Source organism: Saccopteryx leptura, chromosome 9 (genome assembly GCF_036850995.1).
Source record: "Saccopteryx leptura isolate mSacLep1 chromosome 9, mSacLep1_pri_phased_curated, whole genome shotgun sequence".
NCBI lineage: Eukaryota > Metazoa > Chordata > Mammalia > Chiroptera > Emballonuridae > Saccopteryx > Saccopteryx leptura.
The window spans coordinates 78,332,283-78,357,883 of NC_089511.1; the positions used below are offsets into that span (position 1 = coordinate 78,332,283).

The window sequence follows — 25,601 nt, forward strand, 5'->3', positions numbered from 1 at the left end:
AATTTTTCTGATACTTCTCACTTACATGTTCGGAACGCAGAGAGTGGGGCAGCAATCCCTCCGAAATGGTCCACAGACCTAGGATTAAGCTTTCAGGATATCTATCTGCCATGACCTTCCCAATAAGCCTCCCATCCCCACTTTTTTTTTCTTTAAGAGAGAAGAAGGGAGGCAGAGAGGGAGACTACTTCATACGCCCAGACTGGGATCCACCCGGCAAGCCCTTACCGGGCGATGCTCTGCCGATTAGGGGCCATTATTCTGTTGTTCAGCAACTAAGCTATTTTAGCGTCTGAGGCCAGGCCATGGAGCCATCCTCAGTGCCTGGGGCCAACTTGCTCCATAGCTGTGGGAGGGGAAGAGAGAGAGAGATAGAAAGAGCAGGGAGATGGGGAGGCATGAAGAAGCAGATGGTCACTTCTTCTGTGTGCCCTGACCAGGAATCAAACCCAGGACATCCATACACCAGGCTGAAGCTCTACCACTGAGCCAAATGGACAGGGCTCCCATCCCCATTTAAGATGGGAAAACTCTGGCCTGACCTGGCGGTGGCACAGTGCATAGAACGTTGGACTGGAATGTGGAGGACCCAGGTTCGAGACCCCGAGGTCGCCAGCTTGAGCGTGGGCTCATCTGGTTTGAGCAAAGCTCACCAGCTTGGACCCAAGGTCACTGGCTCGAGCAAGGGGTCACTTGATCTGCTGAAGGCCCACGGTCAAGACACATATGAGAAAGCAATCAATGAACAACTAAGGTGTCGCAACGAAAAACTGATGATTGATGCTTCTCATCTCTCTCCGTTCCTGTCTGTCTGTCCCTATCTATCCCTCTCTCTGACTCTCTCTCTGTCTCTGTAAAAAAAAAAAAAAAAAAAAGATGGGAAAACTCTGACTGTATTTGTTTATTCCTGAGACTCTGCTATCAGGCTATGCCAAACAGTAAATACCATGTGAGGCAACCCTGCAAGTTTATCCACAATGAATGTGCTAGATTGGTATAGGAACTTTGCATATTGGGTCAGTATCACCCTTGGAATAGTATCTCAGTTGCTGGGTTATTGGGAGACCTGGAGGTGTAAATCATCAGGCCACTTTTCAGATACTGAACACAGTCAAAAATAATAAAACAAAAAGGCAGTTGCTGATAATAACCGGTCTCAGCACAGGGTCAGAGCAGAGTTTGAGTCTTTTGTCCTTGAAGAATGTATAAACTAGTTCTATAGATATCTCCTCTCTGGGATAAACAGGTGGACAGAAAGCACCATAGAGAAGAGGCTTGAGAAGACAAACAGAACGAACTCTTTCCAGCCCTAGAAGAACATATTTTAGTTGAAAGAGGATTTTAATAATGTTGACTTGAGGATAAGAGCCCTGCTTGTGGGCTGAAGAAGGCAGGGCTGAGTCCTGCCCCCAGAGCATTCAGGAATTCGAAGATACCCAGGACAGTGTTTGTATAATGTCAGTAAGCAAGCAAACGATAGAATAAGCTTCCCAAACTTTCTTTTAGACAACATGTGTCTTCGGAGAGAGGACATCCATCCATTTTGGTTCCTTCTCTCTCTGGGAAGAAATTATTCCTTGGTAACCCTTGCCTCCATCCCTCATCTTAGAAACATAAATGAACAATTCTGATGATCAATTACTTTTCCATGAGAGGAAAAAAAGACAGCTTTCTAAGGTCAAGCCTCATTAACTGGAGTGAGGGTTTGGGGACCCCAGATATAATTTGACACTAGGGCTGCGAGCCGTGGTTGGCGCTGGAACACCCAGGCATCTGGGAGTCGTCATGCTGTACCCGGCACTCCCCACTAGTCTCACAGCCTGGCCTAACGCATTTACATATAAACATTCAGGATTTTCCTCCAAGGGTCTGATTTGAGAACCATCAAAAATCTCCCAGAACAAAAGTATTTCTTTTCTTGACCAGCCATGGTATCTGGAATTTGAACTCTGGCTCTTGAATCAGCGAAGCAACCAATAAACATAAATCCCCTATTCTGAGCCAGGAATAGAACATAGCATAACGAGCAAGACATAGTCTCTCCTCAGACAGGCTCATAACAGAGCAGAGAGAGAAAACGTCAGTCAAACGTTGTGACACACTGTGGTAAGTGTTATAGCAAAGTAACGTACAAGGTGGTATGAGAACACCAAGAACAAAGCTGTTATCTGCCTGGTATTTGAGTAACACTAAAGGAAGGCTTTATAGAGAAGGTGCCATTTGACCTGAGCCCTGAAAGGTAGGAAGGAATCTCAGCATATTTTAATTGTTAATCCATTAGTAGCCATTAGGACCATCTCAGAGAATTGAGGCCAGAATAAAAAGAGCCAAAGAATGGCTCCTGGTGGCAGATGTCAGCCTAACCTGGGGTAGAGAAAACACAGGCCAGGAACACCAGCTGTCCTCGGATGTGCAATGACGCTCAGGTGGGGGAAGGGCTCAAGTAACAGCATGACTGATCGAGAGCAAACTAGGAACAAATCATGATAATTAGGTAGAACAAACATCAAATTTCCAAAAAGGAAATTTTACAAAAATTGAAGTTTTTTTCAAAATTGAAATGAGATGTTTCCCAAGGCAGTGGGCTCCTCATCATTTGAGACATTTCAGAGGAGCTGGGGATATAAAGGGTGTTGTGTTACAGATGTTGGGTAAAGCCTAAAAGACCTTTAAGGTTTGAAGCAGTGTGCTCTAATTAGGAAAGGAGGTAGCTAGAAGGATTTTGGAAATATTGAACCACTGTTGGGCATCAATAAGCCAAAGAGCACTGAGCAAGTGAAGAAAGTTGTTGGAGCAAAGATGAGCAATTAGAAGCATGGAAGACTGATTGCTGTGCCCTTCCCTTAGAGCTAGAACTGTTCCTCCTTCATTGAATTCCACCGTCTGGGAGGAAATTTGGAACGTGATTCATTCCAGCAACATGAGAAGCTGTAACTACTTTGGTCCAGACAGGATACACCTCTTTACCATCTTTCCTGCAGTGATTTCAAGTATCTTAGGTTGGCTTATGCTTCAGAGAGCTCTCTGCCATTGGTGAATAATGAAGAGTCGGTTGTCCACAGGAACTGTATCTAAATTGAGGTTTTTGGAGTTCATATTAATAGAAACAAGTTCAAGCACTTGCCACTGAGCACAGACGACACTGCTGTGGTCAGGACCAGGAGGAGAATCAGGGAGTTTGTTGCACGTGGAAAAGAGGACCCGCAGAAGCCTCCCTGAACAAAGTATCCAGCGTCATTGGTAACACAACAATGAAGAGAACAACTTTCACAGGCTTCAGACCACTTAATTGGAAGCCAGAACCAAGAGCAGATATTGCCTTTCACATCCTAATTATTTACCCATTTTCTCAACTCACAAGGCAATCCCAACTTCCCTAAAATGCACCTCAATTAATTTATGACTCATCTGTCACTTACCACTTGGCCAATGTATATATATGCCTTAGTTTAGGGTCATAGAAACTCTACGAGGTGAGGTATATCTGCTGCTGTTTAGTTAAGGGCTGAACTGTGTCCCCCACAAAGTCTGAATGTTAAAGTCCTAACCCCAGTACCTCAGAACGTCACTGTATTTTGAGTTGTGTTTAAAGAGGTAATTGAATTAAAATGAGGTCTTTAGGGCAGACCCGAACACAATATAACTAGTGTCCTTATAAGAAGAGGAAATTTGGACGCAGTCACCTACAAAGGGAAACCGATGAGAAGACACAGGGATAAGACAGCATCTACAAGCCAAGCGAGAGGCCTGGCACAGAGCCTTTCTCATAGCCTGCAGGAACCAACGCTCTAGGACTTTCAAATTCCAGAACCCTGAGAAAATGAATTTCTGTTGTAGTACCCAGTCTGTGGTACTTTATCATGGCAGCCCTGTGAAACTGATCCAATAATTGGGCTGGAAGAAAAACAGGCACAATGTATCAAACATCTCTCCTCTGATGGCCCTGGTGTTGTCCTGCCCCTTAGTCTCACTTGTTCGGTTAAGGGAAGAGCATCCCGCCATCAGTTTACTAATGGAAATATACCAGAAATATACAATATCTTATTCAAAGAGCTTGGGCCAAAGTCCCTCTCCTGCCCAGCATAACCCACCATCCCTGACATACATATACAGTTAGATCTACTCTACCTAAGTAAGGACTTCTTTTTCTTTAACTTACACACATTTGAGGATCAATTCTTATGACAGCCCAACCCAATAAAAAGAAGAAATATGGACTCTTGCCAATTAATTTGTTTATAGAAAAGGATTGCTTTGGGGATGGATTCCATAGAAGACAGGAAAACACCTATTTCCTTAAGGAGAATATAGCATAGTGGCACCAGAGCCAAAAATGTCTGTCTTCAAGCCTTGGCTTATCTACTAATTGCTACAGTGTGCCTTGCCTCAGTTTCTTCATCTGTGAAATGGGAGTGTTAACCACTGTCATCACTTAATGGAATCAATTTGAGGATTATACGAGTCAAGTCCTGTCATGCACATTTGTATGCATGGGAAACAGTGGATAAGTATCGTGGCTAAGGTGGCACCGCTTAGAGGAGAGGCAAGGCTCTGGACAGAGACATCTCCCTGACTGAAAGCCTCCTCCCACTTGCAGGGGGCAGCAGGATCTTGTTCATTCTCCTTTGCAGTGTCCCAAGCCACTGTGCCCTAAGCTGCAAAGACAGGGAGACCAGCATCGTGAGCCGTGATGAAATGCGCAGCTCGTGTGAATAATCAGTGGAGGATGGCCCCAGGACCCTTGTCAGGACAGGTGCTCAGGGGAACCTCAATCATCAGTGAGGGTGTGGTGAGCTTTTGCATGTCCTGGTATCCGAAGGCTCCCTTTTGGAATACCCACATTTTTATAGCAAACAAAGAGCACCCATGAGTTAAATTTTTCATCTTGAATCTCAGCTCACACCTCAAAGTCCACAACTAGAAATTAAGCATACTCAACTTCAAATAAAGAATACAAGATTATGGTTTGGAAGGTTAGCAGACAAGGCATGCCACTTGCCATCAATTAATCTCAGGAAGTGGACTGAATGCCCGCTGCAGCAGAAACACAGAAAGCCAGCCTTGAAGACAACAGCCTACAGCTAACCAGAAATCCCTTCTCTAGCAGTCCTGTGGTGAGGAAACTGGTATTCTATTTTAAAGAGCACAGTTCCCCTTACAGCAAATAAAGCAAAGCCCAGTTGTTGTTGTTCTGAGGCAGCGTGTTCAACACTGGACTTCAGAAATTCGCATTCAAGTACAAGTAACCAAAGCAAAACAAAAGGATTTATGAAAGAGGAAAGTGATAAAACTGTTTTAAAATTGTATCCTTCCCCTTGCTTGATTTTTTAACGCCTTGTTTCTGATCACGTGAGACCTCAGCTGTCATTACAAGCACCCCATTTAGATTGAGGCCCACCGTGCAGTGGTCTCCCTGGGCAATAGCAAGCTTGAGAAAATTTGGGCAAATTGCTCATCCATCTGCAGGCTTTGCATCCCCGTGGCAAATCCCAGCTTTATTGAGTGTGTATTATGTCAGGCACTATAGCGGGTTATTATCAGGCCATTTCTGAGGCCTCGAAGTTTGCTGTCAACATTCTGCCTAAAGCTGCCTTCCTAGTTTGGACTCCATCCTAGGAGATCCTACAAAAGTGAGACATGCTTTCTCAGAGATATTATTTGCATATCTGAGGACACAGTATTTACTCAATAAACAACCAACTATGAAGGGGAGCTAATGAATGATTTCTAGTCTCTGAACACATTTAAATGAGTCAATGGCATCTCATCAGACCTCTTATGGAGATCGGAAAACGTGCCCCGTGAGAACCCACTCACCTGTGATATCTTTATCTTTGTGACAATTCTTTCTGAGAACAACTGAGGCTCTTGCACTATTTTCAACTTTACGGGGACTATACTTGAAGTAAGGCATTGTGATCTGAAAGGAGACTTAGAATTATGTGTGTAACACATCAGGCTACCGGCGTGGAGAGCCAATCCTGCCAAAGTGAGCAACCATTGGCAACGTACAGACCGACGTCTCTGATTCCACTGAGCGAGGCCAGGACCAGAGCCAAGCAAGCGAGGGCCCAGGCGTGAAATTTAAGGAGGTGCCACACGTGTCTCAGCCCAGTCGGACCCTCCTCTTCAAATGGCGAACGAGAGGACTAGCTACTGAAGCACACCCAGGTGGCCTAGCCCGACTCCCTCTCTGACTCTGGAACTTGAGAGGTGTCTTTAACACTTGATGGGGATTCCTAACCAGGATACCACACTAATGACTCTCTTTTGCTGACTTCTATGAGCTAATCAGCAAACAAACATAAAAGTAAATAAAATATTAGTTCTTGTAAAGTGCAATATTATTGTTTTCTCCCTTCCTTTCTCCCCTGCTCTTCTTCTACTCCAGAGAAGACGGCATGGCAGTAAGTGAGTCCTTGACTACAACGTCCAAGAGTCTCCGGCCATGCACGTGGGTTTCTGGCTGTGCTGGCCCCAGGAGACCAGAGAGGGTCTCAGGTGGTCACCTCAAAAGAGCTCACGTTGGGTTTTCAGCGCCATCAATGATCTGCCTGATTCTGGGGCGCATTTTATTTCTGGGTGCACAGACTTTGGGAAGCTAGCTCCTGCCTTAGCCCACCCTCCAGTCAACTCTCCCAGGACAGGGCTGCCCACTACCCCTGCCCTCGTCCCCCCACCAGCTGGCCATCTCTGGAGTCTCCTTGGAAAACCCTTCAGGCCAGGCTCTAGTCATACTGCTAAACTAGAGTCCTTTACACCTTCTCTGTAACCACCTACTTAAGTTTTGTTTTTCTGCCTCACAAGTAAACAGTCAAGAACTACCGCCACCTCATATGTCACCTCTTGTTAGGCAGCCACCGTTCTCAGAGGAAAGAGGAAATTATTGCCTTTATGCCTGGGAGACATCTGGGAGGACTGACACGCTCTCAGTCCTGGAGGAGAGTGGACAGAGGCTCTGGAAGTGCGAGGGGAGGGTAATGACCTCGCCAAGCGTGCCACTTGTCCAGAACCCGTGTCACATCCACCCCGGTCTTGGGATGATGAGACCCACTCTTTCTTCCTTTCCAGCCCATGGCAGCCTGTCATTTCCTGTTTGTTTGTGCATTAGGAGGTAAATTCACTCAGCTAAGCTGTCCCTGCTTTCCTTCTCTGTTCTGCCCAGTGGAAGAGCTGTGACTAGTCAGGACATTCTGCCATCTTCTATTATTGAACCTTTTCAGTGGGCAGTCCTCACAAAAAGACTCCATGAAAATTCTGAGTCAAAAGGAGAGAGAATGGGACTTAACAAGCAGATAAGTTTTTTTCATTTAATGATCAGTAAATGCCCAAGAGGATACTCTGTTTTCCTCAAATCATATTTTTCCTCCCATTCAGCAAACAAATGTCTAATATTTCCTCAGTCCCCTGACATGAAGCTTCCCTTAAATTTTTCTAGTATTAGTATCGTTACTTATCCATGCTAGCCCGGCTGGGGGCTATGTCTTTGGTAAACTGTCTACCCAACACATCCTGCATGAATACTCATGGCCTATGCTTCTCGATCTTACTCCACGTCCCCAGCTCCGGGGAAACAGGTGCGGCATGGACTGCCATCAGCAAGGCTGCGTGTCCTTGATAAGAGCACACAGCCCACTCTCGGTCCACTATTCTACAGCAGACCCTGGCTGGGTTGGCACCCAAAGGACCTTGGCAGAAGCTGGGGTGAGCTGGGCCATCTCTTCACACCTCTGTATTTATGTAACATGTCTCTGGAAGGCCCCAATGAAGGATTCCAAATCCTTCCTTATAGTGCTAACAGTGACCTTCCCAAATACTCGCAAGGGTTCCCCAGTGCTCAGGACAGGAAAGGCCTTCATGCGGGGGTGCCAGACACTCTCACAGGACCCCTTGCTTTGGCCACATTGAGTCACTGCCTGTGGCGTTTCCTCCATCGGGCTGAACATGAAAGAGTTAATAATATGGGCTTGGATGCTAAACTACCTTTTAGGGTTCTACTCTTTCTAATTAACCAGGACTTTCTGGATTTACTAAACTCGACAGCTGCGACTCCGCTTCTTCATCGTAGGGTGGAGGAAGGGGCAGTTCCGGCTCATGGAGCTGTCGTCAGGACTCAGTGGGTTCCCAGGCACGGTGCTCTCGGAATCACGCCTGGCACCCGGTGAACAAGGAGCAGGCCAGGTAATGCTATCCACAGAGAATTCTCCTTACCACACAGGCTTGAGTGAAATGAAACTTCCTCACACACAGGCTCAGCCTTCCAGACCAGGGCTGACATCAGCTCTCTCCGTTCTCCCCGCCCATGCTAGGTGATGTCCAAACTGTTCCTACTCCACTTTTCTGTATACACTTATGTGAACGTTTTGAAGACAGACAACATGCCATGTTACTTTCCACTTCTCAGAGATCTTCCACAACACCAAAATACAGTGGGCTTCCACTAAACAGGTGCTGGATGAAGATTAATCTGAGAAAAGGAACAGAAGCAGACCGCTGAAATGCACAGCCCCTCTGGATTCCACCTGAGGACACAGTGTGAGAGCCCAGACGTTGCCTCCACACGGTCTACCCACATGGGAAATACTCTCAGCAGCCAAAAGGCACTTGAGAATGCAACACCTAAAAGTGGCTGGGGGAACTAAGTGTGACTACAAAGAGGGCGCAGATACAGGAAATTAACGAACGGCTGCAACTGCAGTCCAAACGGTGTCCACTTTACTTTTCTTCCCCTAGGGGGACTTTCTAGAGAGTTTTCATGGGATATTCAGTGGGGTCCGTGAGATCCCCCAAATTAAGAACCTATGGCTTGGTTACTTAGAGACACAGTTGCTGCCCTGAAGGGCCTTACAATGAAAAGGTGATACAGCTCTCCTCCTGGGCACCAACCCAGCAGCTAGGGACAGTTGAACAACGGGTGCTCAGCAGGTATGGGACAGAGCCGGGAGAGGCTCCTGGAATCCATGTGAAGAGACCAGCAAGGAAAGCCAATAACAGGGTCTTGGGAACCTCTATGGCCCACTCCTCCTCAGGGGCTGTGAAGCTAAAGGTCATCTATCATAACCCAGGAATTCCTGGCTTGGAGCGCAAGAGTTCACCATCTGGCTCCATCTGACTGCGAGAGTTGTCTGCTGTCACGGTGACTAAAAACTACACCGTCAGGGTCCAGACACACAAAGCGAGGCTGTTCACCTAATGATCGTGCAGAAAGTTCAGTGACACTTAGCAATCAGGGTAAGCCTGGTACCAGGACGAAGGGGAGACAGGGCCCATCAGTACAGACCCCAGCAGCATGTTACACTGGCAGAGGGTCTGCAAGAAATCCCTCCCACGGAGTCCGCTTTATTTGCAGAAGCCATGGTGGTAAATTAAAGCCCATCCCAGCCCATTCTGGATTCGCCAGTTTCTCCTGGAGCGATTCCTATCATGGCCCCATAGGCCACTAAAACCTGCCCACATTCAGAATGATTGATTCTGCTCCAACAGCAAGTCACAAACGCGTGTCGAAAAACCCACTTATATACGTCATTAGCTTCTTTTATGGGTTTTTCCGGGCATAAGGAATAGGACCTGGGAGTCCTATCTTCTGTAGGGTAGAAAGGGAGTGTTTGCACAGGGGGAGGACCCAGAGAAGCCACAAGGTATTGCATGAGCCCCTGCTTTCTCTCAATCAACAAGAGGGATGTAGCAAACACAGGCCCTGGCAACCTAATCGCCAGGTGCTCACACCCACCCAAAGCCACAGTTCTTCATTCCTAGACTGGGAGTGTAGGGAAGTGAACAGGGTTTAGAACCCTGTCTTGGCTCCCATGTCAGAGTGCAGAGAGCACCTGAAGCACAGAAAGTAACAAGGGACTTGTCATGGGAGAGCCCGATCCTGCTGAGCTGCTGTTGAGACCCTGGTGGCTGGTGGGGTAAAGCAGCCAGGTGACAGCAGCCGTGGTCACAGCAGCAGCCCAAAGGCACCAACACCAGAATACGTGAGTTCTGTAGTTTGGTAAGTTTCTCTCACCTCCTGACCCACGTTTAACAATTCTGATGCACCACGGAGCAGACAGCTCCAGCCCACAATGACTGCCTCCCTCAGCCCCTCTCCGACAGGCAATGAAAGCAAGACCCACTTTGAAAATTCTCCCCCATCATGCAAACTGACATAGGCATGCTTTTCAAAAACCCACAGCCAATCTGTTGATCATTACTTATTTACAAAGGCCTTCGGGCAGAAAGTCCTGTAAAAACCATACTTGATACAGTATACACTAGTTTTTTCTGCTTGTGGAAAAAAAAGTCCCCTCAAGGCTACCTCAAACCATCACTTTCTATTGCACATAAAATGCAGCATGTAACACTAAAGTATTTAATATATATGGTATAATATATCTACAGGAAAGGCATTTGTGTAGAAGTATGTTACCCTGGATTTGGTAATTTGATGTTTTGCTGAAGGCTACGACTTAAAAAAGCTTCCACCTCGTACAGAAGACCTGTCATCTTGGTACCCAAGAGCCAACAGAATAAAGAAGTACCCTTAAGCAGCAAAACTTTGACACAGCTTTGAAGCATATGAAAACAGTATAACTCCTCAGAATTATTATTACTCAAGATCAAAGGAATAAGCCATACTTTACATAGCAAACAGGGACAGGGAATTTGGCTCCAAAGGTTTCAGATTTCTCAGACTTCTTTTTATTTATTTATTTGCTTCTGTACATTTTTAGGCAAAAGCGAGCACCTGGGCTTTGCTCTCCTTTAAAAGGCTACGACGATTAGCATTAGATAAGGCGATTACCTAAAGGTGAGGACACAGGAAATGAATGCTACAATGACAACTGGCTTCATAAAAAGGGGAGGCTTGGCAGTTGGTGCGTTTTATTCCTCCTCGTAAACTGCAAACAGGCATGTAAATCAGCGAGACCCCAGCCAGACTGAGCGGAGGGGAAGGCGGAGGACTGCAAAGGAAACACTCAGCAGGAAGAGATGGTCACAATGGACAAGGACTTGGGGCTGGTGAGTCTTCCACGGGAACTTGTGTCCACAATGGCGTGAGGACTGCCTGTCCATGTCCCAGAAAGGCGCTCGAGGAGGGCCAGGAAGATGGGACGTGATACGTAAGGAGGAAGGAGGGGGAAATTGCCTTCATTGTATTTCAGTAACCAAAGGGAGAAGAGTGGTCAATGCAAATGAAAAATAAGTGAGGTCAAGATGGCAGGTATTTCCATGGCGGTGACCATGTAGGGAGAGCAGGGCCAGTCTGAGACCACCCTTGCTTCCCTGGGGTGGAAGCAGAGTTAGGGTATTGGAGGGAATAGTGCTGGGATTGGCAGATGAATGGAAGACAAAAAGGAAGATAAAAGATAAAGAGGCCAAGAAAAGGAACCTGCAGGACTGTTAACCTTGGTGTCATTTTCTGTTTCCTAGAGGAAGCCATAGTCAAGAGAGAAAGAAGGACAGGGAAGGGGAGGAAGAGGAGTAGACAGGAGGGAAGAAAGAGAGGGACAGAGGAGGGGAGAGGGGGAGAGAGAGAGAACACTCTATTTCATTATTAACATTGCTTTTAGCCTGAGAAGGACTGGATTACTTTTGAACTTTGCTTTGGTAAGTCCACAGATTATTAGGTTTTTTTATCAGTCAAAATCAATTAACAGAAATTTGATTTCAATAGACAGGATAAAAGGCAGGTAATCTTCAGGTTCATTTTTGATTGTGATGATACATCTCACATATGGCCTTAAGTACAGACAACAGTCCTCGGAGGGACTCCAGCAGAAAGAGACTAGCCGGAGGCGAGCTCACCACACGCGCTCCTCTGATTGGCTGCCACCATCATTAGTGCCACTGCTGTTTAGGAACTACACATAGACAGGACATGGTGACAGCTAAGACTTTAAAGCCTATGTATTTTTCAAACAGCTTTTCAAACTGTTTTTCATGACAGAATTTTTTCAGCTCTATCATTAACTGCTGACAAGCTGACAGAATAAATACTCCAGTCTTTAAGAAGCCATCTTAACGATCCCGTCCCCTCCCCTGCCTCCTACTTGCTGAGGAGGGGCGGGCTGGGCCGGAGCTGGGCAGGCAGGGGTGAGCGCAGGAAGAGAAGGATGTTGAGGGGAACCCCGTGGCCGTGGCTGAGGCCCCTCTCCTTACCTCATCAGCTTGGGCGAGGAGCTGGGGGAGTTCCTCATGCCTCCATTCCGTTGCTTTTTTTTGGGTGACAGCGTTGAGGGCTGCTCATCTTCAACTGGAAATACAGGCAGCTCATGAGATTATGAACAGTTTGAGGGCAGACTGTGAAATACAGGCAAGATATCAAAGAACACACACTCATGGCTCAGTCACTCACTGGGAATTCACGGCTGTCTTTTAGGACCCAGTGACAAAGAACAAATGTGTTAGTCAAAGAAGCCGGCTTAGAAAAGGTGAAAGCATCACCTCTTGACACTCCAGCATTTGAACATGCACTTGAAACAGGCTACAACCATTTGTAAACACCCTGCCATAAGAAAGAAATCATGATTTATCCGTATATAGAAAAGAATCATCTAGATGGGGGCTCGCAGTCTTTATTCTCAGAGATAACTTTGATTACTTTGCTTTGCTAGGTGATCGAATGGGTTTTCTCATACCAAAATTAGAAATTAAGTTGCATCTGAAGCAAGAGTCTTAGAGAGAGGCAAGGATTTGAGGCCTTAACAGCCAATGTTTCAGTCACTCAGGACTGGGAACATCGGTGCATGCGGACACAAGAATCCCCAGCCCAACTCAGCTCTTGTCCCTCCTGCTCCCCAAAAGGAGGGCTGCACACATGGGATCTTAACTCATTAGGACAGGAGGACCAGGCAGGAGAAGAGCCCAAGTGAGGGAGAATGCTGCCACTGCATGGTGTCTCTAATGATGCGGTGAGGGGCAGGGCGAGAGGGCAGCGCTGGGGACTGCAAACCAGAGGCTGTTTCCCAAATGTCTGCACGACACAGCTCACTAAGCCAGGTGAAGCCACGTTCACACACAACACAGCACACTTTACTGCCTTTGCCCAAAGACACCACTAATAAGCTCTGTAGACATATTAGCCTGCATCATGCTTCTTTTTAAGAGTTGCTCGGTAATTAGCAGATGTGTACCCAGCCTGTTACTCAAGGGCATCAGAGGCAAAATTCTAGTCCTCCTGTCCCCACCCCCACAAGTCAGGCTAAAGCTGTAATGTCAGGGAAGAAAAATAAGATCCTTGGATTCTTATAGTTGACTGCAGCACAGACTGGGAGGAAGCATCCCTGAAACCCGGAATGCACAGCAGCTACCTTAAAGCTAAGAAGAGAAATATTAGCAGTGACGACATCCAAAGATGCTTGACATTAATTATGTCAGTGATGTACCAGTCTTAGCGTGCGGAGAAACTGTCATCTCAGATACTTGATATTATCCAGAAAGACCTATTTCAGCACAATATATGGTACTTCCCTGAAAACCCTAAATAAATTTAGTATGTTATAATACATGGTTCTAAAGGAATTCTGGCAATCTAACTACTCTCTGAACCTGCTTCCGAGTATCACACTTGCCCCCCTCCTTCCACTCCACTGTCAGTCTGAGGTTGTCTAAATTCTGGCTTACCCAGAGAAGAGAGTAAGAATGCGGTTCAAAGTAAGAGCTGGTCCAGAAGAAATGAAGGCAAGAAAGCACCTGTAAATGTCCCCATTTACTCCACCACCTGCCCCCTTACCCCCCAGAGGCCCATGCTCAGGCTGAGACCGACAGTATCAGTCACTTAGGGCCCCAGGCAGGAACTGTGTGCCTGGGAGGATATCACATCTTATCAGAAATGAGTATCCACAGCAAATCACACCGAGACTAAACAGCACTTAAAAGATTAAAGGAAATAAATACAAGCCACATAAAATGGTATTGAAAAAAATCACTTAGAGTTGATATGCATCTCTCGGTGAGCAAACAGGCACTCTGAGCTTGACCTGAATTCATCTTCCTTTCACAGGACAGGGGGCTGGGCATCCCAGGCATTAATGCAGTAGAAAGGCAGTGAGATGCAGATTGAGAAAGAGCACACGCACGTGTGTGTGTGCGCGCGCGCGCGCGCACACGTGCGTGTGCACTTTTGTACTCTCCCCATCTTAGGATGGATAGAAAGTCTTGCATGAACTCCACCCATAATCCAAGGTCATCCTTTAAGGATGCAATTGTTGTAGTGCGTTCAGGGTGACCTAGCTCAGTTGAGTAGTGTGCCAGATTGCATAACGTGTGCTCATGGAAGTGGGTCTAGTGTGGATGAGAGTTCTTTTCTTCTCTATTACACAGCCCTTTAATGGTTAGAATGAAACACCCAAAGGGTCTTTTACCTAGTCTGCTACGGCTAACTCTATTCAAGGCCGCCAGATGTTGCCATGGTTTGTCGACAGTCATTAAGGTCTAAACAGAAGTCATGGTCACTGGCATTGCTGTTGGATTCCTTTGCTTAACTTTTGTTTTCTCATGTGCACTGGGTCCACAATAAATAACCCTCTTTGGTTAAGAGCCCATTATCCTTGCACCTTGTTGCTGTCTGGTTACCTACAGTGATGTTCAGATGGAAGGCTTGCAAGTTAGTATCTGTTGGTCAGCTCCAGGGAGACACCTTGTTCTGGTGCTAAAACTATGCCTCCTTCTATGCAAGGAAACTATTTATTTTCATTGCAAGTCAGAAAGGTCATCCATCATAATCATACTGCATTTAAACTGGGATTTGTTCTCTTAAATGAAACTTGTGTTCAAAGGCTTCCTCCTGCACTCACGGCCTAGAAATGCAAACCTGTTCCCTGAAGGGATGGGGAAAATATCTCCAGCCTAAATATATGAACATTGTGTAATGGAGACAACTACACATGGCTTAGATCCCACAAGAGCAGCCGTGATAACTTCCTTCTCATAAATAGGATCTAAACCATGGTTAATTATTACCCTTTATATGGATTCTATCAATTTCTGCATTTTTAAAGAAAGAAAATCCAGGAAAACATTTAGTTAGGTTATAAAATACAATATCCATTTCATGGTTTCTGCAACGACATGAGAGGAATAAAAATTGAATTAGAAGGGAGACTTAAATTTACATCCTTTCGGGAAAGACAAATATACTGAAGTAATGGGCCAGCCCCTCATGCCGATGCGCATTCCCAGGCTCGTGTTCAACGCGCTTTCTGGCTAATTACAGCACACCTCTGTCTCCGGCACCCTCACTTGCCTCACATTGTAGGAGCATTGGGAGGATACAATCTGTTAAAGCAACCTAGCTTACCAGCTTCTTTAAAACACAAACAAGTTCAGGAATCCAATGTGGAATTTTTACAGGGGCTGAACTCCATCCAGTCTCCGAGTACTCATAAAATTCAAGGGCTTGTTTTTGCATATCCCTAAGTATAACACTTAATGTGCTGTTGTAACTTCCCAGTGCTCGCCTGTCTAATAGGCACTGAATCTCACAGTTTTACAGTTGGGGAAGACTCGGTGCTAGGAAAATGTCAGGCAAGTCTAATGAGGCTTCAGATCCCTTGGTTGGCGCTAGAATTTAATTTAAAGTTACAATGATGTTTTAACATGTTTGCTTATACTTGACTAAAGAGGATTCATTATTTCAATGACATAACCTCCAGACAATGTTCTGGGAATTGATTTAAGATGTGGTGGTAATTCCAACAGCCTAACGCAGAGCCGAACATCTGTAACAACATTTGACTTGACTTCTCATCGTCGTTCTGCTTTCAAGCAAAGGCAAGGCAACGTTTTCCAGGAACACTGGCCAGAACCCTGGGCTTACTGCAAGATGATCATATATTTTAATAGATTTTTTAGGAAAGAAATCTCTTTCTTTATTGGCCTAGCCAGCTTGCAAATAGTGCACCCAGGTTCACCCATGCATCTTTGTGGGCCCTTTGAGCAAAATGGGAGATGATTTCAATGTTCAGTTTCCCCAAACTTCCTCAGTAACCCAACAGATGATGAACCTGTTGCTCAGCTCCAGCCTGGGGCACATTCCTTCTTCCCTGTTTCCTCAACAGGGTTTAGGGGGGATGATGCCCTTTGAGACTTAAAGGTGAGTTTGTTGGCTGGAGTTAAGAAATAGTTCAAAGCAAATAAACTCAGAAATGTAATAAAAGGCAACCGACCCATAAACGTGAGTTGACTGGCTATCTCCATTACGTTATTAATCACCACATCTGGAGAAACCCACATCTGCACACACTTAGCAGGTCATTAGTAATGTCATATTCACACTGGAATCACTCAGAGTCAGACGCATGCAAAGTGGCTTGAACGTAAAAGGCTAGCAGGGCTTCTGACCGAAGTCTTGAGCAAGCTGCTAGTTTGCAGGGATAGGGATGGTAGTCTAGATTATTATTTATTGTTGTTTACAGTTTTTCTCTTTGATATTGTGCTGCCCAACAAGCTAGATGCATACTGAAATCCACAGTATGCATCTTTCTTCTTCAACTGAGCCCAGCATGTTAAGGTAGAACACTGAAGGGTGCAGGGCAGTTACTAAAAGCTAGGACGGGCTCCAGACTCCTTCACCTGGCTTGGTCACAAGCCGAGAATTGTGAGTTGTGCTCTTGAACCCAAGTGGGTCTTTGGGGTAGTGTGATCTAGCTTCCACCTTGACTGCCAAACAACAAGAAAAGAAAATGGAAATTAATCCTTTGTGAAATTCCTCATTCGAAAAGTTGCAGACCAGTTTTACCATGGAATAGAATGATAGCTTTAAATTAAAATGGGAGTTTCTTCCTCACAACCACATAGAGAGCTTTTTTCTTCTTTCTCTCCCCGATGACTTCTTGAAATTCTTTCAGCTGTGTTGTTATCATCAATGTCAGGAGGAATAATATATCAGAAGATGATCTTGTTTGTGCAATAATTTCCAAAACCACACTGAGTTCCACTCTCCCTTACAACAGACACAGAAAACTTAGTTTAGCAGCAAGATGTAGCCCATTAACTCCCGAAGCCTGTTAAAATGCACCTCACTGAATGATTACTCTATTATATAAGTCATCACCTGTAATGTTTAACTATTGCTTTCATCTCAAACCACGACCTGATCACCCCCTTGGTTGCCATATTGCTACCTATCTTACATTCAATGGCATGGGTGTGTCATTTTTAAGAAAGGGTATGTAGTATATCCTTGTGTCATGAGTGACATCAGTGAAAAAGCGTGTGTGTGTTTCCAGAATTTTCGGGTGTGCACGTAGTTTTACTAGCACTGAGGTTAAAGAGAGGGCAAAATTGCTGGACTAGTAATTGAACAGTGTGCTTCTTGATTTCTGTGGGTTTATCAAACTTTCTCCGCAAGAAAAATTTTATCAGTCACAGTAATACACTCATTTTTCAATATGTAACTCACAATGGACAAAACTCCCAAGCTGACCCCACCTCCCTCTAAAATGGACGCCCAAGACTTTCACCAGAAAGTCTGGGCTACTTCACTTGAGGGTCTGACGACGCTGCTGTGTACTGGCAGTCCCCACACTGGAGGACAGACAGTGCCTGTTTTATGGAGGTCCTCTAATTCCTGCAACGGAGCGCTGGCTTGCTCTTTCAGGATGAGCCCCACAGAGGGGAAGGACCTGTGCCCATCAGCAAGGTTGGGCAGCTAATCACAGCTAGCTTGGGATAACATGTTATCACCAACAAGTTTCTTAAACACTTTGCAGCATTATTGATAACATCAACCCGTAAGATTTTTTTTAAAAGATCATGGTTAATATTAATACATAGATAATGAAAAGCTGAAAAATGCTGCCTCTCAAAAGCAATGCCAATGAGGTCTCCAACATATATACAACTCTCCACAATTGAGCAATTGCTTTATCATCTATAGCATCAGGCAGGATGATTTCACAACTTCTAGCTGAGAAACAGGAAATTCATTTGGAAAACTGAGAGAGCATACCATTCTATATCTCCTGCCATTCTATATTTCCAAGTGGTCCACTGGCCCTGGTGCACGCACTGGGAGCACCCGCCCCACCTCAGGCTGAGGGGCCAGGAAGGGGCAGGCACATTGGAGCTTTCTCATTTCTGGCTTTTGTGGAGCTAATAGGAGAATGGGAAGGGAGACTTTAAAGAACAGTAGGTTATGTAGAAGTTAATCACAGGGTGTACTTCTGGCTCTATTCACTGCCTGGGAACCCTGAACTGTGTAAGTTAGAGTCCGTCAACACAGAGTAATGAAAGAATTCAGCTCCTACATGGGAGAGAGAAAACTAGTATATAAATATATTAACAGAATCTATATAAGTCGCATATGGAGTGCTTTCTACAGAATCACTGTGGGCCTAACACATCTTCCAGAATCAAACTGGGTAGATTCAATGTACCTACCATACCCACACCCTCAAACCACGAGCCTGTTCTATAGGAACCCTAGTAAGAGTCCAACATTCACCAAAGTCCCTGTATCTAGACTCTCAGCTCATATATCTTCACTAAAAACCTGACCTGTTGTGATAATTTGCTAGATGCTCTGTCCTGCCCAGTTATTTGGTAGAAAATTCCTTTTGGAGATCTGGTTGCCTTTGGCTCTTTCCTTTCTTTCTTGTAACAGACTGTCTCCCTCACTCAAGGGCAAAGAAAAGTCTCCAGCAAAGATCACTAGGTATTAGCTTCTCAGAGATGAGACGGAGCTGAACAATGGGAGTCTAAGAGCAAACACTCAGCTGAGATGAGAAATGCAAGCCTTCCCTTGAATGACTGCTATGGAGCTCGGAGGCTGGGAAGGCAGCAGATGACAGATAACTGCTACTTTGAATGAAACTGGGGAAAATGTACAGGCATCCAACAAAAACAGCTTCTTTGTAACTTTCCTTTCCTCCTCTCCCTACTCCCAACACCATCAAGTTGGGGAAGACTTTGAGGTCAAAAAGTGTAAGCAACTCCCTTCTCCAGCCCTGGCCTGGGCAGTGCGCGTTTGTGGGGCTTAGGGTTTCAGACCAGAGAGGAAACCTGCCGAGTCCCGGGCACCAACAGCTGCCCTCCTCCATCTGATATTTCTCAAGTTCAGGGGTTAGGAAACTGAACATGGTTTTGTGTAGCCATGAGCTAAAACTGTTTTCTACATTTTTTTAATGGTAGGGGAACAAAATCTAAATAGAAGAAAATATTTAACATTAAATTTATATGAAATTCAAATGAGTGGCTATAAAAAAAGTGCCACTGGGACATGGCCACAGTTATTTGTTTACCTATTGTCTATACTGTGTTTCCCTTTCACAACGAGAGTCAAGTAGTTGCAATAGAGACTGCATGGCTCGCAAAGCTGAAGATATTTACTAGCTGGCCCTGGATCAAAAAAGTCGTCTGAGCCCTACTTTCATTTATCTTCTCACATTTTTCTAATTTCCTGTTTTCAAAAAGGACATTTTTTTTTTCAATCTGCCAAGACAACCAAACAATAAAAGAAACACACATGAAGCCCACTTTAAGTGAACAAGTTTGGTGAAGTCAGAAGGGACAGAGGTAGTTTAGTGATTGGAATGTCCCTACCACCCAACCTACAATCACTTCTTCGGATCCCCCTGCATTTCGGGAAACCAGTGAGCATCCTTTTTCCCACTCAGACTTGGTTAGAGTCCTCCGCCCTGCACTAGAAGAATTGAGGCAAACCATGTCTACCATGAGCAATTCTTGGTGCTGTCAGTGTCGGCTACAAGTCCACCCTGCGAGAGCCTGGACAAGACAACAGATTAACCATTAGACGAGATATGTTGAAAATATACAGCTCCAGCCTTTCCCCAGCTAGCTCAGAGCAACATATAGATGATTATTTCAAGCGTCAGCTGCCGCATAGATTTAAACCCCTGCACAATAACTCCTGGATTCATCTGCCCCTTGTCAAACTTGCACAGCGTTAGTCAGAGTACACATGGTGTGGCAGTTTCACTGTGAATCCAGAATGATCCAGACGGCTGCTGTCTCTTTGTTAACAGGAAGCCAAACTGATGAGTTTGTAATGCATTTCTTATCAAAGGTAGTTTCAGAAGGGAAAATGTGTCCCATCAGTTTGGTTAGAATTTCACATAGACTAGATTATGGGCTTAATCAGGACATCTCTGTTATTTTCGTGAGGAAATAGATAATTCTGCATCCGTCCCATTAAAATCACTTTATGCCAATGAATTATGTATTTATGAATTTATAATTATCCTTGATTTTCCCCTCCTGTGGTATACTTAATAAAATCATCAGCTGGAGACTACAGAGCAATAGTGCTTGATAGATACAAAGAGGCTAATATATTTATTTTTTAAGTTAATGCTGATCTTTTTGAGCTGTACGTCTAAAATGATCATTGTGAATAAAGAGATTGTAATTTTCAACTCATACATTTAACAAAGACAAAATGGACTGTAATGGAATTTATGAAGCCTGCAAAAAATTCTTTTCCTAATATGGCTTATGACCAAATAATTTGGATTTACTGGAGGACCAATGGGGTCCCTCTGAGCTGCATCCAGAGAAAATGTCTGTAAGTCACAGAACACTGTTCCCGGCTCAGTGCAATGCCCACATGAATGGCAGCTGCTTGTCAGCCTTTCGCTGTGCTGGCTGCTGTCACCCTTACTGCCCTGTAAAATTCAGTACTTAAAGGCCAGCCTTAAAACAGCTGTTTATCCTCTTAATTTGAAAATCTGATATTTTATTCACTGTAGATTTTTTTTTACTTTAATTTAAAATTTTACTGAATGAAACCATCATTTATCTCAGACTGAGACTTTTGGCGCCCGAGGTCAATGCCTCACTCTAGTCGTGGCCCTGCCCCACCTACTCCCCAAGGTGGTTCTCGGGGCCGGCGCTGCCACCCTGCCTGGCGTCACAAAGCCCTCTTCCTTTGTAGCTGCATGTGTGTCTCTATGTCCCCTTGTTCAGAACTGGACAAGACAAATATAAATCAAGGGTTGGGCTTTTGAACACTTCACGCTGTTTGCATGAGGTTGTTAAGGGAGACGCTTGCAAGAAAGTCCCCCTCATGGGTTTACAAACTGTCAGCCATCCAAAGGAGCGGAAAAAGATCACGTTGCCTCAGGAATCTGAGATCTGCCACCTGCCAGGGTGAGAAATACACAGAAATGAGAAAGGTGAAGGTCTCTCCTGGACCTTCTTTCACACTTCCCGTCAAACCCTCCTGCTTAACACAGGTTGTTTCACATTTCGACTTTGGGATACACGTGTTTATTTCCTTCTATGTTTTGACACAGATACTACCTTTCTTCCCTTTTTGTTTTTCCTCCCCTTACACAGCTTCAAGTAAACATGACTAGCAGAAAACGTCAATCATATTTTCCTTTCCATTTTCACTTTGTTATTTACATTTTTATTTTTATTTTTTATTTATTTATTTTTTTCAGAGACAGAGAGTCAGAGAGAGGGATAGACAGGGACAGACAGACAGGAACGGAGATATGAGAAGCATCAATCATTAGTTTTTTGTTGCACGTTGCAACACCTTAGTTGTTCATTGATTGCTTTCTCATATGTGCCTTGACCGTGGGCCTTCAGCAGACCGAGTAACCCCTTGCCTGAGCCAGCGACCTTGGGCTCAAGCTGGTGAGCTTTGCTCAAACCAGATGAGCCCGCGCTCAAGCTGGCGACCTCGGGGGTCTTCCGCATCCCAGTTCGATACTCTATCCACTGCGCCACCGCCTGGTCAGGCGTTATTTACAATTTTTTAAATTAAGGCTTGCTCCAATGATTCTATTTGAAGACCAGCCTAGACTCTAACTGCATGTATGTGAAATTGTTTTTCTAAACCGTAAGATGTTATATAGGTAAGGGCCGTTATTATTATTATTATTATTATTATTATTATTATTGGCTCATCCATAAACACTGTATTTTCCATTGAGATAGTTGTATCAAAAGCCCTGAGAATTCTAGTATGCATTCCAGATGGTTGCACTGATTCTTTCTCTGAAACTCAGATAAAGGTAAAACGCATGGGTTTTTAGTGCAACCCAGGTATGCCACATGGCCCGATGAAGAATGTTCTGCCAGAACTCTTTAGAAATACTGTATGCTTTTAACCTTGGGAGTTAGGACTGGTCTCAGATTGTGATTTTACACTAAACACAGCACTTAGTATATTTCTTAAGGGCACAGTCACCTTCTAAAGATGTTCTTGAACTATAAAATCATTATCTGTATTCCACTGTAATTTATCCTCAGACACATCCCGTGTAACATTTTAAAATGCTAGTGCATGGTGGGCCCCTTTCTGCTCAACACAGAGGACAAGATGTGGAAGGCAGGAGCAGGGCGAGAAGTGGATGAGCAGCGTTCTGGCCTCACCGTCTCTGAGCTACACTAACATGCAGACCTAAAACCAGGGTCCGGGTGTGCAAACTTCTAATTCAGATCACTTGCTGACAGAATTCTGCTCGTGGAAACAGTATGAGGCCGCAAGCTTCTAGATGCAGGCTATCTAGTAACTTATCTCAGACAAGTTACTCAACTCTGCAGTGTCACAAGATCTGGTCATCCTCTCTGGACAGATGAGGACCCCAAGATCTGGAGATGCTGTAGGGTGAGACGAGATAGCCAGAGGCCACCCCCTGGCAGCCTGAGGACTGTTCTGGTCGGCTCTGCTTGGCGCTACCCACAGGTTCACAGGACAATCTTTAAGCCTGAGGATGGCCATAAAAATATGAATTTCTAACTTTTAAAATCATACAGAAAACTGGGCTTCCATTTCAGGTAACTGCTGGGGCACGAGCTCACCAGCTAGTCAAGTACCCCAAAATTGTTTGCTGTACCCCGCCATATAGTCGGCACGCCTCTTACAACACTCAGCAAGGCAAGGGTGTGCAGATATGGAAGATCCCTCTGCAAATGTCAACTCACAATGGGCTGCAAGAGGGTAACAGTTAAGCACATGGGCCCTGAAGCTACACTACAGGGTCCAAACCTGGCTATTTGGCAACTGGTTTAACTTCAGTTTTCCCACCTATAAAATGGAAATAATCAGAGTACGTTCCTCATTGGACTGTTGGGACAATGGATTAAGAACATGAAGTGCTCAGGAGAGTTCTGGCAGGCTCTTAATAACTGTTGCCCATTATTATCCTGGATTTGAGAAAGCAAATTAACTAGTGCTCTTGGCCATTGGGTCCTTCTCCACAGTACCAGGCCACCATCTTCTGATCCTGGTCTATTCGAGCCCACTCTCGCTCTCTTCGTGGCTCCAGACAACTAAGCTGGTGTCCAGCCACTGTAATAGGGTGTGGTTTGCCACCCCCATGCCCATCTGCTGCATCTTGTTCAGCTGTCACCTCTGTCCTATATTTCATATGGCCCCAGTGAACTGCACAGGTCAAAATAATTAGGCTATGCCAAGTGTCATAAAAACAAGAAAAGCCAGAAAATGTTTAAATGGGCCTCAATTGCAGAAGGCTGTGACCATTCAGTGCAATAACAAATGAAAATCAGATGGAAATGTGCAGAAACCCCACTGTTGCCTCTAAATTACAGGAAATTCATGCTGCCTGCTTCGGATGGGCTCTTTCCCTTGAATTTCTGGTGGGAGGTCATGAAATTGGGGCATTCATGTAGGAGATAGGGGCAGGGGCAGAAGAATGATGGGGTAAAGGGGTGGTGACTCATTCACTATTCCCTCCCACCAGGTCTTCCTTTCACTTACGTACTTCACTCACCCTTCAAGAAACAGATTAGGCTGCCTCTTCCAGGCAGCCTTCCCAGATGACTGTAACAAGGTAGAAGTCTCATCTCACACCCCTCTGACATCACTCTTTTTTTTTTTTTACAGAGACAGAGAGAAAGTCAGAGAGAGGGATAGATAGGGACAGACAGACAGGAACGGAGAGAGATGAGAAGCAGCAATCATCAGTTTTTTGTTGCAACACCTTAGTTGTTCATTGATTGCTTTCTCATATGTGCCTGGACCATGGGCCTTCAGCAGACCGAGTAACCCCTTTCTCAAGCCAGCAATCTTGGGTCCAAGCTGGTGAGCTTTGCTCAAACCAGATGAGCCTGCGCTTAAGCTGGTGACCTCGGGGTCTCGAACCTGGGTCCTCCGCATTCCAGTCCGATGCTCTATCCACTGCGCCACCGCCTGGTCAGGCTCTGACATCTCTTTATTTTCTGCATTAGAATTTATTTTCCATGTCCTGTGTCCTACTTCCTAACTAGACTTATGAGCTCGTCTCTGATAGTTTACAAATTTCTGAATATCTCATAGTGCTGAGACCCTTGTAATGTTCCTAATATATATCTCTCGTTGTCAGAGAGACAGTACTGCAGAGCAGGGAAGCTCAGCCCAAGGGTGAGGAGCCTGGGCTGGGGTACTGGCTTGAATCAACTGTGTGGTCTTGGCAACATATCTCCCCTCCTGTAGAATTGGCATTGATTACGTATAAGGACCTTTTCAGCTCTGATTTGTAATGGTTCTGGGCTTAATGCTCTCTTCTTTTACTTTGACGGCTATCATAGGAGCCAGCTGGGGACCAAAGGCCTTATAACTGTGCAGCCACATATAATTAACACTTCCTACCAGACTCAACCCCCAGAAAGCACTACAGATAGGAAAGTAGGATTCCTGGTCCAAAGAGAGTATGGTCTAGCTCAGAGCTTCTTGATCTTGCTTTTCATTAAAATGAACTGGAGAACTTGACAAAACACCAATACTCGAGTCCCACCTAAGACCAGTTCAACAAACATCTCGAGTGGAGAAGGTGGAGCTGGGCATCATTGCTTTTTCTTTTTCTTTTTAAAAATAAAAAAAAAATCCTTAAAAAAAAACACAATAAAGAGAACCACAAGACTAACTGTAGAAATGAGATAATTGCATTAAGTATATATAATAATTCACAAGTTATATAAAATAACAGTCGAAAAGGTGTTACACGACAGTGTCAGGACAGGGCAAAATGAACGGCCTTCATAAGGGCTAGGCCCGGGGTGGTCAGGGAACAACTGTAAAACTTGATCCAAGACTCGGATGAACAGAGGCATCAGCCGTGTTCACCTGTGTGCCAGCAGAATCGAACACAGGGCCTGGCACGGGCGCTGACCCCACGTGCTGCACCAACCAGGGAAGGGCAAGCTAAGTGGAGGGAACAGCTTGAACAAAAGCAGGGAGGTGGGGAGACACTAATTTAGGGAACTGTAGGAAATTCAGTTTGGCTGGAACAGGAAGATTTATTTAAGGGTATACAAATGGCAGTGTAAAGGGCAGACAGTGTTAAGCTTTAAATTCCAAATAACAGAATTCGGATAACATTGGGTAATAATCTGAGTCCTTTGAAAGTTATTATTATTACCATTATTTTTAACTTAAATACTCAAATTCAAAGAGGGCAGTGGGGGGCTTGCATCTTGGCAAAGCCTATCTATCACACTCCTCCCTCCAACTCAGCCAACTTGCTTTTTGGCCTCTTAAAAGTTACAAGGGTCCAAGATAAGACACACACACATGTGCGTGAAACTAAAGACGAGGAGGCCCCTGGCACCGGCCCAGTTCCATTGGAGGTCTCGCTGTTACTCTGGAGAGTGTATCTGACAGGAAAATAAAGTATTTAATGCCTTGGAAAGGAGGCCTGTGAAAT

General features: G+C 45.0%; 1 protein-coding gene across 15 annotated transcripts in view; it reads right to left on the reverse strand.

Annotated features, from left to right (window-relative positions):
* KCNMA1 (potassium calcium-activated channel subfamily M alpha 1) overlaps positions 1 to 25,601 on the reverse strand; it is an 804,436-nt gene that overhangs the window by 91,909 nt on the left and 686,926 nt on the right. For 11 of the 15 annotated variants that reach the window (XM_066349726.1, XM_066349728.1, XM_066349714.1 and 8 more), the window contains one exon: positions 12,145 to 12,238. In XM_066349726.1, the coding sequence (XP_066205823.1) occupies positions 12,145 to 12,238 (94 nt within the window). Of the gene's footprint in view, positions 1 to 12,144; positions 12,239 to 16,557; positions 16,645 to 25,601 lie in introns of those variants that run through there. The other 4 variants (XM_066349713.1, XM_066349712.1, XM_066349711.1 and 1 more) reach the window with 2 other exon arrangements.